Source organism: Astyanax mexicanus, chromosome 1 (assembly GCF_023375975.1).
Source record: "Astyanax mexicanus isolate ESR-SI-001 chromosome 1, AstMex3_surface, whole genome shotgun sequence".
Classification (NCBI taxonomy): domain Eukaryota; kingdom Metazoa; phylum Chordata; class Actinopteri; order Characiformes; family Acestrorhamphidae; genus Astyanax; species Astyanax mexicanus.
Window position 1 is genome coordinate 71020404 of NC_064408.1, and position 19195 is coordinate 71039598.

Here is a 19195-nt window from a genome sequence, read left to right on the forward strand (position 1 = left end):
TAGTTTTCACCTTAAATGTGTTTTATTGAGAGCATCTGTACATTCAAGTCACAGAAACGGTGGTAATCCAGAGCAGTACTGGTACAGTACAATATGATTATGAAGGGGACAACCTACATACATACTTTATTACTCAGTGTAGCCACCACACACTGCAGTGCACCTATAATATAATGTGTGAGGTGCAAATTAGCAAATACAGGGCAAAATAAATATAAATTCAGTGTGTGATGTTGTCTTCCTGTCTTCTTTTATCAGTAATGTTGTTTATTTTGTTTTTACTTTTCTAGTGTGATGGTAGAAACGACATAATAGTCTTCATTGCAAGGTGCAGCCTTCTTCAGCATAGATGAGGGTCATAGATGAGGTTATAATACCTTGCACTGGTGCATGTGGCAAAGCATCTAAGGCATATTTTCCTAAGAATTCCTAAGGCTTCTGAAGTTGGATTCAAACTGTACATGCCCATCATTCTTCATCAAAATCAAGTACGTCATTGTAGTGTTTTAGTGTTATATTTGTAATGTCTATATATATAATGTCAATATAATGTATTAATTGCTCAAGTAAACCAGGCTACTAGTTGATTAACACATATTTTAAGATCAATATACACTTAATATAAATGTAAGTATTGCTGAACTTAATGTCATGTTCTTTCCAAGGAGCATTTTTTTAAATTATTTATTTATTCATTTATTTCATTATTATACATTTAGTTTGTTTTTCTGCTCCAAAATGCTAAATGATAATAAGTATATATACCAAGTAAGGAAGTGTCGGAGGTTTTACTTGATTAGAAATGTCCTTTATAGGCTCCTCATAGATGCTCAACTAATATTCACCTAACATCCAAATGCATATTATCTATTAACTGCAACTGAACTATAATGTAAAAGTAAATGATTCTCTATTGAACGTAACCCAACAACCAACTCTAACCTGAAGCCTGATCTTAGTATTTTAAGGCTAGGCTTAAAGTTAGATTAAGTTTTAGATTAAGATTTGAGTTAATGCTGGGTTTCAGGTTTGATAAATGGTTAAGTTTAGGCTTAGGGTTAGGGTTGGATGTAGCGTTTGGCTCTATTGTGCATCATTAACATTCACTTCAATGATAAGTTGCATTGAATAGACATTCAGTTGAATGTTAAGTTAAATATCAGATGAGCATCTATGAGGCATCTATATTGGACCATCCAAAAAAAGTGCTACCATAAAGTGTCAGACTGCAATGTCATTTAAAAGAAAGATAAGGATGACCATGAACAACATATCCCAAAAAACAATTTAAAAGTAAGTGGGATGCTATTAGAAAACACTTCAAGACAACTGCCAAATCAGACACCATTAGGAACCTCTACCACTTCATTTTGAGTTGTATTACAACTTCCATTTCATAATGTATTGTTTCTGGTAATCTTCACCTTTCTTCCTTAATAGCATTGTAATCCTGAACTTCTTCCTATATATAAAGAGTTCATTTACAAAAACAGATAAAGGTATGTTTAAAGGATAAAGAAATGTTTATATATACCTCAATTTTACATACAGTATAATGATGAAGTGGACACACATATCACACACACATACACTCACACGTATAAGACTATAGAATAGTATTATTATACTTCCCTTTCCTAGATTAAACAATATAAAGGCTAAGGCTCCAGACCAGTACGACATGTAAAGAATAACGTAAATGCAGCTTAATACAAAAACAAAAATCCAGATGGCTCTAATACTTACAAGGTAAGTGTTTCTTGTGTTTAACTTTTTTTTTTAGTTATTAAGTTTCAGTAATTCCCTTTACCAGTGTAAGTTGTGCTGTGCATGTGTGCAAGTACCATAGCAGTTATTTATAAAGTGCTTAATACACAGTATTCAGTCTTTGGTAAATAATACCAATGTTTTCAAGCATTGTTTTAAAAAAGTTATTGTCAGTGTCATTTGATGCCTTTCATTTTGCTGGATTTTTTTGCATCTTTCTTTGAGGTAACAGCAGAATCTGTGTCACTTTTTTCTTGTGCGTCTTTGTTCTCTTCCTCTGAAGTTGTAGTGGGATACATGCAGTTGCCTTTCACAGTGAGGTGGCGTGAACTTGCCTGACTTCTTGTCCCCTCATCCAAAACCTCGTCCAGAGAACCTGGCTGAGACTCCATGGAGGACTTTGTGATTTGCCTTGTCAAGCCATCTTTAGCTGAGCCTTCCCCACCATCAGTACTTGTTTCCCCATCCTCCTCATCTTCACCAACATCTTCTGCAATATCTGATAGCTTTGCGCTACTACCTTCAGCCTCGTTCTCTTCCATAGAGCTGTGTGCAACAGCTGCTTCAACATTCTTCTCATCATTTCCATACGCATTATGCACTTCTGTTTCAGAATCTTCAACATCAGCTTCTGCTCCATCTTCAGAGCCTGTGTACATTTTCACTGAAGCAGTAAATGATGCCATTGTTGTCACATCAGTTGGGTCATCTTCCTGTTCACTCAGTTTAGAAGATGGTGCAGCAGGGATCTTCATCTCTTGCTCTCCATCATCTGTTTCCACATCTGGCTCAGTTTCATCCTCAGCTTCATCCCCTCCTTCAGCTGATTCGCCGGGATTTACAAAATACTGGCCATTAAGATATTGGCTTTTGTCTTGACTATCGCTCAACACCACCGAGCTTTCTTCTGCGTTTAAATTATCTGCATGCTCTTCTTTGCTTCCTTCATTACTTGTGTTTCCATCAATGCTGTGTACAACAACATCCCCCTCATTTTTAAGTGGTGCATCTTCATCATCAGTCTTATCAGCTTCAGCTTTTAATTCAGTTACTTCATCATGACCATCAGTATTATCAATACTGGTTTGACCTTCACCTTCTTCACCAGCTTCTTCTTTCCCTTCTTCCTCCCCTTGAGTAGTATCACTTTCATCCACATCACTTTGAACAATTTCCTCCACTTCATCTGTTGCCTCTCTATCTTCTGCTGTTCCATCATCTGCTGTCTCTCCATCTTCTGCTGTTCCATCTTCAGCAGTCTCTCCTTCTTCTGCTGTTCCATCGTCAGCTGTCTCTCCATCTTCTGCTGTCCCATCATCAGCTGTTTCTCCATCTCCAGCTGTTCCACGATCAGCTGTCTCTCCATCTTCTGCTGTTCCATCGTCAGCTGTCTCTCCATCTTCTGCTGTTTCATCTTTAGCGGTCAGTCCATCTTCTGCTGTTCCATCGTCAGCTGTCTCTCCATCTTCTGCTGTTCCATTGTCAGCTGTCTCTCCATCTTCTGCTATTTCATCGTCAGCTGTCTCTCCATCTTCTGCTGTTCCATTGTCAGCTGTCTCTCCATCTTCTGCTATTTCATCGTCAGTTGTCTCTCCATCTTCTGCCATTCCATCATCAGCTGTCACTTCATCTTCTGCTGTTCCATCATCAGCTGTCTCTCCATCTTCTGCTGTTCCATCATCAGCTGTCTCTGCATCTTCTGCTGTTCCATCATTAGCTGTCTCTCCATCTTCAGCTGTCTCTCCATCTTCTGCTGTTTCATCATCAACTGTCTCTCCCTCTTCTGCTCTGCTATCATCAGCTATGTCTTCATCTTCTGCTGTTCCATGATCAGCTGTTGCTTCATTTTCTGCTGTTATATTATCATCTGCATCTCCATCTTTGGATGTCTCTTTATCCAATGTCTCTCCATCATCAACCGGTGCCTCTGTGTCTTCTGCTGTTTCATCTTCAGCTGCCTCAACATCTTCTGCTGTTCCATTATCAGCTGCATCTTTTACTGTGGCATCATCAGCTGCCTCTGTGTCTTCTGCTGTTCCTTCTTCAGCTGCCTCTGTGTCTTCTACTGTTCCTTCTTCAGCTGCCTTTGTGTCTTCTGCTGTTCCTTCTTCAGCTGCCTCTGTGTCTTCTGCTGTTCCATCATCAGCTGCCTCTGTGTCTTCTGCTGTTCCTTCTTCAGCTGCCTCTGTGTCTTCTGCTATTCCTTCTTCACCTGCCTCTGTGTCATCTGCTGTTCCATCATCAGCTGCCTCTGTGTCATCTGCTGTTCCATCATCAGCTGCCTCTGTGTCTTCTGCTGTTCCTTCTTCAGCTGCCTCTGTGTCTTCTGCTGTTCCTTCTTCAGCTGCCTCTGTGTCTTCTGCTATTCCTTCTTCACCTGCCTCTGTGTCATCTGCTGTTCCATCATCAGCTGCCTCTGTGCCATCTGCTGTTCCATCATCAGCTGCCTCTGTGTCATCTGCTGTTCCATCTTCAGCTGCCTCTGTGTCTTCTGCTGTTCCTTCTTCAGCTGCCTCTGTGTCTTCTGCTGTTCCTTCTTCACCTGCCTCTGTGCCATCTGCTGTTCCATCATCTGCTGCCTCTGTGTCTTCTGCTGTTCCTTCTTCAGCTGCCTCTGTGTCTTCTGCTGTTCCTTCTTCAGCTGCCTCTGTGTCTTCTGCTGTTCCTTCGTCAGCTGCCTCTGTGTCTTCTGCTGTTCCATCAGTTGTCTCTCTGTCATCAGTTGCCTCTTCGTCTTCTGCTGTTCCATCATCAGCTGTTCCACCTTCAGTGGCCTCTCCACCTTCTGCTATTCCTTCATCAGCTGTTTCTCCGTCTTCTGCTGTTTCTTCATCAGCTGTCTCTCTATCATCTGCTATTTCATTTTCAATTGCCCCTCCATCTTCCTCTACCTCTTCTGCTCTTTCTTCTTTAACAGCCTCTCCATCCTCAGTTGTTCCATCAGCTGTCTCTCCATCCTCTGCTGTTTCATCTTCGACTGTTTCATCATCTTTCCCTTTTTCAGCTTCATCTGTCTCTCTGCCTTCTATTATTTCATCTACAGCACTCTCTCCACCCTCAGTCCTCTCAGCTACATCTGGCTCTTTATCTTCTAGTGCTTCATGACTTGTGTCATCATCCCCTGCTTGGTCATCTGCTGTTTCTAGATGTTCTGTTCCATCTTCAGCTGTTTCTCCATCCTCTGCAGTTTCAGTTTCAGCTTTTTCTTCATCTTCAACTATTTGACTTTCTTCATGATCTTCTGCAATTTCAGCTCCTGATGCCTCTTCTTCTTTGGTTGTCTCATCCTCAGCTGTATCTCCATTTTTTAACTGTTCATTAGCCCTCTCCTCATCTATGTCTATGTCAGCTTTAGATGCCTCCCCATCTTGTGCTGTTTCATCAGCTACTTCTTCATCTTCTGCTGTTTCGTCATCATTTGTCTCTCCATGTTCATGTGTTTCATCATCAGCTGCTTCCTCATTGTCTTTTCCTTCTGCTAATTCATCAACCTTTTCTTCATCTTCTGCACCTTCAGCTGTACTTGTCTCCATATCTTCTGCTGTCTCTACTATTTCTTCCTCTTCTAGACCTTCTGTTGTTTCTCTGTCTTCTGTAATTACATCATTATTGGCCTCTTCATCTTTTGCCATTTCATCCTCTTCTTCCTCAGCTCCATCTTTTAGAGATTCCGCTTGTGGAGTTTGCTCTTCTCTCTCTGTTTTGCTTTCCACAGACCCTTTTCCCTCTGCTAATTCATCATCAACTTTTTCCTCATCCTCTGCCACTTCAGCCACAGTGGCCTCCACTGTTTCCTCATCTGCTGGTAACCCCTCAGCGATTTCCTCTTCTGCTATTGTATCAGCTTTGGCTGCCTCTACATTTTCTGTTTCAGCTGTCTCACCCTGCTCTGGTGTTTCATCATCAGCAGTATCCATATCTCTTGCATGTTCTTGCTCATCAGTCATATTTTCAATGCACATTTCTGCCTCACACCTCGCCATTTCTGTTTCACATTCAGTTACCTGTGCTTTTTCGAGCTCCTCCTCCTCCTCTTCCTTCACAACCTCAAGCACAACATCTTCATCCAAACCTTTAGCGTCTGTGTTAAACTCCACATTCTCAGTCACCTCTAAGATTCTTTCTTTGTTATGGGTGGGAGCTTCTCTTTTAAGATTGAGAATTTTTCTCAAGTCAAAGTCCATCATAACTGGAGCAGAATTAAAGACCTCCACAGGTAACACAGGCCTAGATGCCATTTTCTTTTTCATGCATGTGTCACATGGGCAATATTCATCATCGCTGCGCTGATCACTAAAATCAGTCCCTGTACCTGTGTAATCATCATCACTTTTTGCTGCTTGATCGATTGACTGATTGACCATTCCTTTCAGACGTCTGCGTCTTTGTTCAGTTTGAACAGTTGACTCGCGTGACATGGCTTCTTTTGGGGGTCTTGGTCTTCCTGCACGACCCTGAATTTTCCGGAGTTCTCTGTCTATGCTAAATTGTATCCTCTTATGAACTTCATCTCTTAATTCACATATCATGACATCAAGCTGCTCATTGTTATCTAAGTTCCAGCGGACTTTAAATTCAGACATTGCATTGACATAATGTGTCATAAACTGCTTTTCTAGTTTATTTAGCAGATTCAGCACCCAGACAGGATCAGGGTCTTGAGAAGCCTTTTTTGTTAATTGGGCTCTCTGCACAGAAGGAGGAGTACCTGAACTTGTGTCTTCCTGATGTTCAGTTTCATCTTCATTCTGTTTAGCAGTACTATCATTTCCGGAACTCTTGTTGGATGAAGATGGTGTTTCGAGTTGATCTCTGGGACTATCATTACTCCTAATTGTATCGTCTGAGTTTGGAACGTTACTATCTTTTAATTTTTCTTCAACAGTACCCTCTGCCTCATTCTCAGAGGTCCACTGGACTCGACTTGCAATATCTGGAGTTGCTGGATTGGATTTTGTGTCTGCCACTTCTAAACCCTCTCCTTCTGTTTCATCAACCTCCTGTACTTTGGTCAGTGTTTCAAAGCCCTCACCTTCGGCATTGGTTTGTGATTTATGAGTTTTGGTACTATCGTTAGCACTGCTCTTTCCAGAGCCAGATGATCCACTGTTTACATCGACCCCTGAGGATGATTTGGCTTTCAATTCATCGTACACAGATTGCTGATCTTTGGATTCACTTTTATGTGTAACTGTCCTCCTCTCAGAAGGGTCACTAAGCCAAAGGGTCTGAAGTAAGTTCATGAGGTCCTTGTATTTTTCAGCTTTTCCGTTTACATCATTGGGATCAAAATCAATCAACTGAAGATTTACAAGACAGTCCAAGAGTCCTCTTGCTGAGGTGCTGAGTTTTTGTCCATATACAGAAGATACCTCTGGTAAACTATTGCACCTATCAAGTTTGGGACTCAGCAAAACTCTCATGACTTGGACAGAAGTATGGAAAGTTTTTGGGACATCATCTTTTTCCAAACTAGACTGTTTGTTTCCAGCATCAGCAAGGTCTTTTTTAGTATTTTTTTCAACGTTACCTTCTTTGTCCTTGCTATTGTCAATTTCTTCCTTCTCAATTTGAGGCTCAAACACACCAGCAACATCTCCTTCAGCTTCATGACCTCTTGCATTTGGTGTCGGCTCTCTTGTTGTGTTCGGAGTTTCTAGTTCTTCACAGTTTTCATGGAATTCATCCCCAATGTCATATAAAGTGCTGTCCAGAGGAATTTTATTCAACCATTCATTCACTACCTCAGTTGGAGATGCATTCGGTAAACTTGATGGAACTAAATCAGAGATCTCATCATCTACCTTCTGTTGTGAAGAGCTGCTTCCTTTTCTGTTTCTGCATTTACTGCTTTTTTCACTTGTTTTGTCACTGGCAGGTCTGCCATAATCAATAGCATCTGGAGGTCCACTACAAGTTCTTTCGGATGCATTTGTCCTCTCAGACATGTCTCCTGTAGTATTCAAATACTTTGAATTTTCATTCTGTTGTTCTGGAGCTGAAACCACTTGAGACACTACACTATCATTAGAGCCCCCTAGGACAATAGCAGGCTTTTTAGATTTATTTAGGGATTTTGATGGGCCAGGACTGAGGCATTTCTCTGATGGAGGTCTTGATGTGTCTTTTTCATCTCCTTTAGTGGGTGTGTTCCCTGTATTATGTGCCTTTTTTGATTGTGCATTTGTAAGGTCACTTTTAGAATGACTCTTTTGGACTTTTACTTCCAGAAAAGGGGATGCACTGGACATATTACTTTTTGGTCTGTCAGGCTTTTTCTCTTTAGACTGGGAAACACTGGAGGCTTTACTAGATGACCGAACTTCTTTGTTTGAAGATTCATTTTCCTTAGTGCTTTTTGTCACAGATTCATTGCTCTCCATCCCACATACAGTATCTGACGCCGGCTGGGCAGTGTTGCTACGAGCACTTTCAGACTTCTTGGATTTATATGAGGCATTGGTTCTTGCTGACAGTGAACGTTTAGGTGTGTCACATGGTGTTTGCATGTGTTCATTTTTGGATTTCATGCATGGAACAGGAGTGGTTGTCACAGACATGCTAGTCTCCTCTTCAATATTATCAGCATCATAATCCTCTACGATCCCAATGGAAACAGAAGGACTTGCTGGTTCTCTTTCCGAACTGGCTTTAGACTTTGCAGATACATCCGATTTTTTTGATAAGACACTGGGAGACCTCTCCTCATTATTAAATGTATTTTCTGATACATTTGATTTCATCAAGCCCCCACATATGCATTTAGCTGGGCTTTGTGCATTTGAATGGTCTGAAAAAGAACTTTTCACTCTTGTATCACTGATTTCTGTGTTGTTCTGTGAGATACTATTGTTTTCCTTCTCTTTTTCAACTTTAGATGAGACATTTGACTTATTCTGAACTGCAGACTTGGTAGATTCTTTAGATTTTGCAGAAGAATTAGATTTGGCCGACACAGGACTTATTGATCTTTCCACTTCTGAAATGTTCCGTTTTTCAGAAGTGTTTGATTGGACTGACAACACACTAGGGTTCCTTTCATTACTGCACTCTTTCTGTAAAGTTTGTGATGTCTTAGATTTTACAGATCCAGTTGACAGAGCACTAGAAGATCTTTTGGTACAATCTTTACAATCAGCCAAAGCAGTAGACCTTATCGTCTCTGCAGATTCAGCAGGGTCAACTATTACAGGGTTAATTTTTTCATTTTCAGATATACCAGATTTAATAGAAAGAGTACTTGGAGGTCTTTCTTCCACTTGTCCAGACTGCACATCAGAGAATTTTGACTTCCTTGATGTGACTGAAGTGTTAGATTTAGCAGATAGAGCACTTTGCGATCTCTCAGCTTTTTCCTCTAAACATTTTTTACAGGATTTAGCTGATGCTGTGCTTGGTGCTCTCTCCTCTGTGTTGTTATCAATTTCTACAGGCTCATTCACCTCTGTGTCTGAAACTTTTGATTTGTTAGATTTACAAGACATGCAACTTGGTGCCCTTTCCCCCTTAACCCCATGGTCAACATGCTGCCCAGGAGCCTTTGATGGTTTTAATTGTGTAGATCTTTCAGAAGCATTGGTTTTTACTGACAGTGCACTTTGTGATCTTTCACCGATTTGGCCTGTTGACTTCTTAGATTTCACAGAGATATTGGACTTTGCAGATACAACACTTGCTGCTCTCTCTCCGGATTCTTCATTTTCCTCTGCCAGCATGTCAGGTGATGCTTCTATAACTCTGTATTTTTCAGATGATTCTATAACACAAGATTTGACTGCATTTCCCCCATTATTTGATTTTCCAGTTTTTATAGAGGCAGATTCTGAAACAGCTGACTTCTTTGATTGCACAGAAGTGTTAGATTTGGCTGAGGTTGGTCTTGGAGCTTGGTCTTCTGTGTCATGGCCTACCTCTGCAGTGTCACTAGTTTCAAACCCTGAAAAATCTGAAATTAGATTAGATCTTGTTGAAACATTGGACTTGGAGGACAGTGCACTTGTAGATCGTTCTGTAGCTTGTTCTTCGGGAGCATCTTTAATTTGTTCTGATACTTTAGATTTCTTTGATTTTGCAGAGACATTGGATATGGAGGACAGTGCACTTGTTGATCGTTCTGTAGCTTGTTCCTCTGGAGCATCTTCAACATGTTCTGATACTTTAGATTTCTTTGATATTGCAGAGACGTTAGATACAGAAGACAGTGCACTTGTAGATCGTTCTGTAGCTTGTTCTTCGGGAGCATCTTCAACTTGTTCTGAAACTTTAGACTTCTTTGATTTTGCAGAGACATTGGATATAGAGGACATTGCACTTGTAGATCTTTCTGTAGCTTGTTCCTCAGGACCATCTTCAACATGTTCTGATACTTTAGATTTCTTTGATTTTGCAGAGACATTAGATACAGAAGACAGTGCACTTGTAGATCGTTCTGTAGCTTGTTCCTCAGGAACATCTTCAACTTGTTCTGAAACTTTAGACTTCTTTGATTTTGCAGATACATTGGATATGGAGGACAGTGCACTTGTAGAACGTTCTGTAGCTTGTTCCTCGGGAGCACCTTCAACTTGTTCTGAAATTTTAGACTTCTTTGATTTTGCAGACACATTAGATATAGAGGATAGTGCACTTGTAGAACGTTCTGTAACTTGTTCCTCAGGAGCATCTTCAACTAGTTCTGATACTTTAGATTTCTTTGATTTTGCAGAGACATTAGATATGGAGGACAGTGCACTTGTAGATCGTTCTGTAGCTTGTTCCTCTGGAACATCTTCAACTTGTTCTGAAATTTTAGATTTCTTTGATTTTGCAGAGACATTAGATATGGAGGAAAGTGCACTTGGAGATCGTTCTGTAGCTTGTTCCTCTGGAACATCTTCAACTTGTTCTGAAATTTTAGATTTCTTTGATTTTGCAGAGACATTGGATATAGAGGACAGTGTACTTGTAGATCGTTCTGTAGCTTGTTCCTCTGGAACATCTTCAACTTGTTCTGAAATTTTAGATTTCTTTGATTTTGCAGATACATTAGATATGGAGGAAAGTGCACTTGGAGGTCGTTCATTAGCTTGTTCCTCAGGAGCATCTTCAACTTGTTCTGATACTTTAGATTTCTTTGATTTTGTAGATACATTAGATATGGAGGACAGTGCACTTGTAGATCGTTCTGTATCTTGTTCTTCGGGAGCATCTTTAACTTGTTCTGATACTTTAGATTTCTTTGATTTTGCAGAGACATTAGATACAGAAGACAGTGCACTTGTAGATCGTTCTGTAGCTTGTTCCTCGGGAACATCTTCAACTTGTTCTGAAACTTTAGACTTCTTTGATTTTGCAGATACATTGGATATGGAGGACAATGCACTTGTAGATCGTTCTGTAGCTTGTTCCTCAGGAGCATCTTCAACTTGTTCAGATACTTTAGATTTCTTTGATTTTGCAGAGACATTAGATATGGAGGACAGTGCACTTGTAGATCGTTCTGTAGCTTGTTCCTCTGGAACATCTTCAACTTGTTCTGAAATTTTAGATTTCTTTGATTTTGCAGAGACATTAGATATGGAGGAAAGCACACTTGGAGATCGTTCTGTAGCTTGTTCCTCTGGAACATCTTCAACTTGTTCTGAAATTTTAGATTTCTTTGATTTTGCAGAGACATTGGATATAGAGGACAGTGCACTTGTAGATCGTTCTGTAGCTTGTTCCTCTGGAACATCTTCAACTTGTTCTGAAATTTTAGATTTCTTTGATTTTGCAGATACATTAGATATGGAGGAAAGTGCACTTGGAGATCGTTCATTAGCTTGTTCCTCAGGAGCATCTTCAACTTGTTCTGATACTTTAGATTTCTTTGATTTTGTAGATACATTAGATATGGAGGACAGTGCACTTGTAGATCGTTCTGTATCTTGTTCTTCGGGAGCATCTTTAACTTGTTCTGATACTTTAGATTTCTTTGATTTTGCAGAGACATTAGATATGGAGGACAGTGCACTTTTAGAACGTTCTGTAGCTTGTTCCTCCTCAACATCTGCAACATGTTCTGAGGCATGTGATTTTGTGGACATTGCACTGGGACCTCTTTCTTTAGGTTGGTCTTCAACAGCCACTGTTCCATATGCTGCAGACGTTTCCGATCTTTCAGAAGTACAGGATTTAATAGACAAAGCACTTGGAGTTCTTTCTTGCAGGGTCTGCTCTGTCTTGTTACACTTTTGGACTGGCTTTTTGTGTTGTTCTGATCTTTCAGAAGTTGCAGATTTAGCAGACATGGAGCTTTTTGACCTTGCAGAAGCATTCGATTTTGTAGATCTTGCACTTGGGGCTCGTTCCTCTAATGCTTCTTCTCCTGTCTCATTAGTTTTCGAGTCCACCTCTGCAATAATATTTGATGTGCTAGACTTTCCAGAGGTTTGTGACATGGCACTTCCAGCTTTTCGTTCATGGTGCTCATTCGAATCCTCATAAGTCACTGAAGGGACTGCTTCTGAAATGTTGGAATTAATTGATCTCGCAGAGATATCTGATTTAGCAGACATGGCACTTGGTGCTCGTTCTTCTAGCTCTTTTCCACTTGTTTCCACAGTGTCTGCTGGTGTTCCCTGTGATTTATTTGATTTCTTTGATGCTGCAGATGCATTAGACTTGGTGGACATAATGCTTGGCACTCTTTCTTGAGCTTCTTCAAGTACTGCAGGAGTTACATCTGATAAACAGGATTTCTTTGATTGTGCAGAGGCATTAGATTTTATAGACATGGCGCTAGCAGATCTTTCCTCTGTTTCATTATCTTCATCTTTCAATTCGGAGGTTTCCAGCTCTGATATTATTGATGAACGTGATTTAGCTGAAACTGCTGACATTGCACTTGGAACTCTTTCTTCTATTTGGTCCTCAACAAAGTCATCAGCTGCCACTTCTGAAAGTCTTGATCTCACAGAGGTATTAGACATGGCACTTTGTACTCTTTCTTCTGTTTCTGATTCAGTTTCCTTTGCTTCTGTAAGTGAAACATCTGGTAGATCAGACTGAATTGATCTGGCTGAGAGATTTGATTTGGTTGACATGGCACTTGCTGTTCTCTCCTCAGCATTGTCTTTGGTATCGGGGTGTTCCTCTTCAGGTACTACATTACCTTTGGATTTGTTTGATTTTGCAGAGGCATTTGATCTGGTGGACATGGCACTTGATGACCGCTCCTTTTTATTGGTCTCAATAGGTTGTATCGTAGTAGTATCATCTCCAACATCTTCCATGTTGGTGTCATGTAAGTCATCTGCATTGGGTTGGGGGCTTGTCTTGAATGCACTGCTCTCAGATGGTTCATGTTCATCAGCCACAACCACATCCTTTGATCTTTGATACTGGCAGTGTCTTGATCTTGATTTCACTGAAGAACCTGAAGATTTACTTGGAGGTCTAGGTGATAATTGTTGGTTTGGAGATGCAGGTGATTTACAGGATGTGATAGAATGTGGACTTGAAGTAGCAACTCTCAAGTTACTTGGAGGGCCACCAGTTTCTTCTTCATCCTGATCTTCTTTAAGGGATGCCAGGACTTGTGAAGAATTGCTTTCAACAGATACAGACCTGTGTTCTCCCATCAAGACCTGGGTAATTTGGACACTTACCTGGTCTGCTTGAAAGTTTTTAATGGGAGTAGTAGGTGAACTCTCAGGTTTATTGTCATTGCTAGTCAGTGCTCGAATATTCTGAGTTTTTCTACATTCCTCTTCAGTGTAGGCTTTCTTTGAAGACACTGCAGACACTTCACTGCGATTAGAGCAGCGACTGATGGTACAATATTTAACTGTGGTATCACACTCCTCCCCAACACTCTGATGAATGCAAGTTGCATTTGATACCACCTGCTCTGTATACTCCTCACTAGACATAGAACCCATGCTGTCAACCGAAGCCTTTTTGCAGACTATTTTGTGTGAGGATTCACTCGAACTAGATGATATAATTCGTCTCACAGGCCCTTGTTCACCAAGTGTTGGATTTTTCCAAATGTCGTACTCCTGGCAGTGAGCACAGCAGTGCTGACAGTGAGGCTCCCCCGTATGCTTCTGATGAAGTTTGGTATTATCAGCTTCAGGAAGGGACTCTGCCTCCGAAAAGCTCTCAGAATTGGCATGTTGGAGGTAGTAAGCATCATTATACCCTGAGACAGATTCATTTAAAGTGCTTGAAGACTTCTTTATCTCTGTGGACCAGTGCAACGTCTCATCATTTAGCAACCGAAATCGCACTTTCATCTCCATCGACAAGCTGCCATCCTTATTGACCAGAACCCGCTTTTCAATGTCATCATCCATCATACTTTCCCTTTTTTGAGAAAAAGGACCAGTATGAATTGGTGGAACTGAGCTAAGACCATTTGGAAAGTACTTTTCTGATGACGCAGTGTGTCTGGCTGATTTGTCACTTGCATGTGATCTTGGATGGATGATGGTTTTCTTGGTCTCCAGTCCAAAATCTGCTATAAATATAACACAAATAAATGTAAGTATGAGGGTGATATATAACATTAGCTATATATGTAAAAACTGCTGCTAACAGTATCTAAAATGAGTTATCGCTTTCTAATAACAACATCCCTAATGTGCACATAAGGATGAAATAATTAAATTACTAATCCTAAAGAAAGCTCATTAATAATTATTAATTAATTTATGGAATAAAACACTATTGCTGTCTTTTGTTTGTCACTATACTGAAATTAAGAACATATTCAGTATGCATCTGTTCATCATTCATTACTTTTACACAGTTCAAATAGAGAAATCAGTAAAACATCAGTAATATACCATTTTTACATCCTGGTTCTTCGTTGTAGGCACTGGAGCGCGACTTTAAGATAAGCTTTGGGAGTTTATTGTCAGAAGTTTTTCGGAAGTTGTCCAACAACAATGGGTGGAATGGTTCACGGCCCACACACACCAAGATACTGGGGCACTGCAAGAGACTCTGAACGCTGTCAATCTGAAACAAAGCATAAAAATATTTAAAAATTACATACATGTTATAAAACCTATATTTGACTACTGCTTCAAAATATGCTCCACAGCCTGTACTCAGAAGTTTTGCCAGTGTCCTTTTTTACTTTTATTATTTATTTATTTAGATTTTTATTTAAAAAATTATTTACATTGCCAAAAAATAATGATGAGTGGAAAACATTTCTGGCAATCATTTAGAAAATATCAAACTTGCAAATGATTTATAACAACATATTCAAAACAATATTGTAAAGCTATAAACAAAAGTTCAGAGAAAAAGGGTTTTATATGTTAGCGTTGCCATTTCATTTCAGGCATAAAAGTGGAGAATTACTTATGTTGCTTCACAAAATGAGCAGGTTAAGATCCATAAAAGCTGCATAAGAGTAGAAATATCAAAAATGACATTCCACAGTTTAACACAGTGCCAGTTTCATGCCAGATATGCTTGCATTGCAGTTCTGATAAACTTTCATTTTCATTTTCAGGGAGTTTCAAGATTATTAATGGGAACTGTTAAAGATACATTTCTGAGCATCTCAAACGGTGTGTTTTTAAGCCATTGACCTGTTTCTGTTGGTTCAAAATAGCTCTGATTTGAGTAAGATTAATAGTTATTCCCAGGGTGCTGGAACATCACTACAATGTAAAAATACAGGTGAAGGAATATCCCGATTGCTTCTGACTAGAACAATGTAGGAAGAAGTCACTCAAAGAGATAGTAGGGCAGATGAGACATGCAGCAGACTGAATAAACCAGAGGGACCCATAAGATTATATATTCAGGCAATACTGAGTGAAAATGAGATTGAAATTTACTGATACTGAAAAGTATTTTATGAGTATTATTATATTACATAATTTTATCTCAAGGGTGTACAGTATGTTTTATACAATTATAAGATATGTTGTTAATTCTTTACTGTGAGCTGTTGAATAAAAAACACACATACAGTATAATAAGGTTTCTAAATACAATATAAAGAGTCATTATAGAATCATTATATGTTAGGTGTAACTTAAAATGGGGCATAAGAGTGGCTTTATTCTTAGAATTTATGCATGGGCAGTCCAACCTTGATACGTAAATCTCACACCTTTCCTATTGGCTCCTTTTTATGTGTATACTTGAAATGTGTTAATTGTGCTTGCTTGTTCTCAATGTTGAAGGCTGTAAGAGCAAGTTACCACTTACTCCTCTTTTTAATTAATTTAATTTGATTTTATTGTTTGTAAAGGTAGTTATTGTTAAATTATAAATTTTGTAAAGACAATAGGCAATATTAACTGAATAAAATATTTCAGTTCAGTATAATATTTTCTATTCTTCTGTGTTTTGATTTGTCTGAGTATGTTTCTTATTGTATTGTGTTGTGCTGCTGGATGTCTAAATTTCCTTCGGGATAAATAAAGTATCTATCTATCTATCTATCTATCTATCTATCTATCTATCTATCTATCTATCTATCTATCTATCTATCTATCTATCTATCTAAGAAGTCATGTTGATTAAACAAATTATAATTGGCCATATTACTCTTACATGAAAGAGTAGCCTTGAATTTATATAGAAAGTCATGTTGGTTTAACAAAAAAAAAAATCCTACAGACTTCTATTCAGTGTATCTTTACTCCTGAAGAACTGTGGACTGTACCGTGGTCACTGTATCTCGGACACCACATGTTTTGCTGACTGGTCCATTTGATTCTGTTATATCTCTTGTTCTCTTGGAAGTTCAACTTTTTAACTGCTGACAACAAAGTCTTAGCTGTAGTGCTTGTAGGACGTGCTGCAGTACTGTCCTTGTGGCATTCCCAGTGGCATCTCTGTATCAGCCAGGTCCCCATGGAGGGGTGTGTGCTGCCTTACAGCATGTTTTCTCTGGGAAGTACATGCCTGTAGCAGAGCTAAAAGGATGTGCCTGGACCAGACCCGCAGAGACACGCAGTGTTCAGCAAAACCAGAAAGCCCTGGTCACTTCAGCTCTGAGGAGCAGGAAAAGCCAAGATGACCTCAAGAAAAGCTTCAAATTAAGAAACCTACTTAAAGGAACATTAGTGAAATTGCAGAAAAGCAAACGAAGCAAAAATCTCACATCAGCTTGTGCATTGTTATGTTTTAGAGCTTGAATCTCTAATGGATTCTTTACTTTTATTTTACAACTTCAACTGCTCTGTCCCAATGGAACTATTAATTCTAATACTAATAGTATTAATACTCATATAAATTGTATGATTGACTATATTTTTATGACTGATCATCCACTGCACATATCTCTGATATATTTTAATAAAAGGCCCTATTTAAAAGTGCATATACCAAATATTACATAATTTTATTAGTTCTTCTTCTTTTACGCTTCCCTTTTTTAGAGCTAAAGGCTGGCATTAATTTCACTCTCTATAGTTTTTACTGTTTAAAAATGTAAAAAAAAAAGTTAGGACTTTTGACTGCAAATGTGAGTCACCAGGTTTGGCAACCAGTCACAGGCTTACATCACTTCTGAGCATCATACAAAAGTCGATACAACTTTATTAATAAAATAAAAAAACAAGAAAAAAAAGCAAATAATACAATTACCTTAATAAAAGACCTCATTTAAGACTTCCGATACCAAATATTACATAATTGTATTAGTGATTCCTCTTCTTTTATACTTCACTTTTTATAGAGCTAAAGGCTAATTATTATATTAAAAAGATAATAATAATAAAAAAAAACTTATCAAGAACAATTTAACAAATTGTATGACAAATCTTTTCTTATTATGTTTTATAGCTTGAACCCTAACGGCGTCTTTTCCACTGCGCTGTCCCAATGGGACTATTTCTTATGTACTTATATTATTAACACTTATATAAATTGTATGACTGACTATATATTTTTTTACTGATTATTCACTGCACTTATCCCTAATATTTTAATCTCAAATTTTTGGATACATTTTGGATAAATGGATTGCACTCCCTGTAGTTATTATTGTTTTATCATGTCAGTCATATCAGATGAATAAAAAAGTTAGGACTTTTGACCGCAAATGTGAGTCACCAAGTTTGCCAACCTGTCACATCTCTTCTGAGCATGAAACAAAAGTCGGTTCAATTTCATTAATAAAATAAAAACAAAATATTTACAAATAATACAATTAATAAATTACCCATTTAAGACTGCATGTACCAAATATTACATGATTGTGTGAGTAAGTCTTCTTGTTTTATGCTTGCTTTCCTTTTTATAGATCTATGATGCAGACAGAAGCTTTTTCAAGAGCACACAGAACAAATGGCTTTCTTCATGTGGTCAAATAACACCATCAGTTTAAATATATATATATATATATACATATACAATTCACCACTAAAATTAAATGTGTTCGGAGAAATACAAGAGACTGATTAGTTACAACTGTAGAACATGTTCCCAGCTTTCACCACAAGAGGCCTCTGTATTACACTGAGTTGTCTTGTAGTCCAGTCCTAATTAGATGCATGTATTAAAAAAAAAAAAAAATATATATATATATATATATATATATTTAAAACTATTTTTTCTTCAAATATTATCTACATTTGAAAAAGAAAACTTATCAAGAACTACTCAAGAAATAAGGCCTTAAAGTCTATGACAAATCCAGTGCAGTAAAGTTAACAGTGTCACAATTGCAGTGCAAACATTAACATTTCAGTTAAAAATCCACATAGTTGGTGTTATTTTTTCAAAGTTAATCATTGGCCTTTTTAACTGCCCACACTGTATTTTGTCTTAGAGGCTATGCCTCTTCCCATCAGTCTTAGTAAAATTCTGTTTTTTCAGAAACTATTTGTTCGTATCGCAACACAATCAAATTTATCCACGCCATCTGCTCCTCTATTTCAGAAACTTAAGATTCTCTCGATTTATAATATTATTATATTTAAAATATGTATTTTTATTTATAAAATGTATTAAAATCATGAAAATATCCCAGAGCAATTCATAAATTACTTTATTACAAAAATGTTGAGGTTCATAAATATTCAACTCGCCAGTCTTTATATTTTTTTCTCTTTCTAAATTTCTCTAATGTAAAAAAGTCAATTTTTGATAAGATATAGGGGGACAAAACTGTGGAATGATTTCAACCATTTGGCAAAAAAAATGTTCATCTGTAAAACATTATAAATGATGTTTAAAATATCATATGATGAATGTAATGTGATATTTTTTTGCATAAACATTTCACTGTTTCTGTTTTTTTGTGTTATGTAGTTGGAATGTGATATTATTTTGATTATGTTAATGTTCGTTATAATATATTTTAAGGTAAACCCTTTATTTAAGCCCATGTTAGGTTTTTGCCTCTACCTGCACTGTATTTTATTGTTGTTTGCAGTTTGTGTCTGTTGTTGTTTTTTGTTTGTGCAAAAATAAAAATTCAAAATAAAAA

General features: G+C 38.1%; 1 protein-coding gene across 1 annotated transcript; it reads right to left on the reverse strand.

Annotated features, from left to right (window-relative positions):
* Positions 1 to 40: 40 nt before the first annotated feature.
* Positions 41 to 14747, reverse strand: rp1l1b (rp1 like 1b). The gene is made up of 2 exons (XM_049482496.1): positions 14577 to 14747; positions 41 to 14248 (listed from the first exon to the last, which is right to left on the reverse strand). The coding sequence occupies exon 2, from the start codon at positions 14085 to 14087 to the stop codon at positions 1944 to 1946; it is 12144 nt and encodes a 4047-aa protein (XP_049338453.1). The 5' UTR covers positions 14088 to 14248; positions 14577 to 14747; the 3' UTR covers positions 41 to 1943.
* Positions 14748 to 19195: the final 4448 nt, after the last annotated feature.

What these genes read in the sequence shown, in the direction of transcription:
- rp1l1b (XM_049482496.1), bottom strand. Translation starts at nt 14,087, where the DNA reads ATGATGGATGATGACATTGAAAAGCGGGTTCTGGTCAATAAGGATGGC.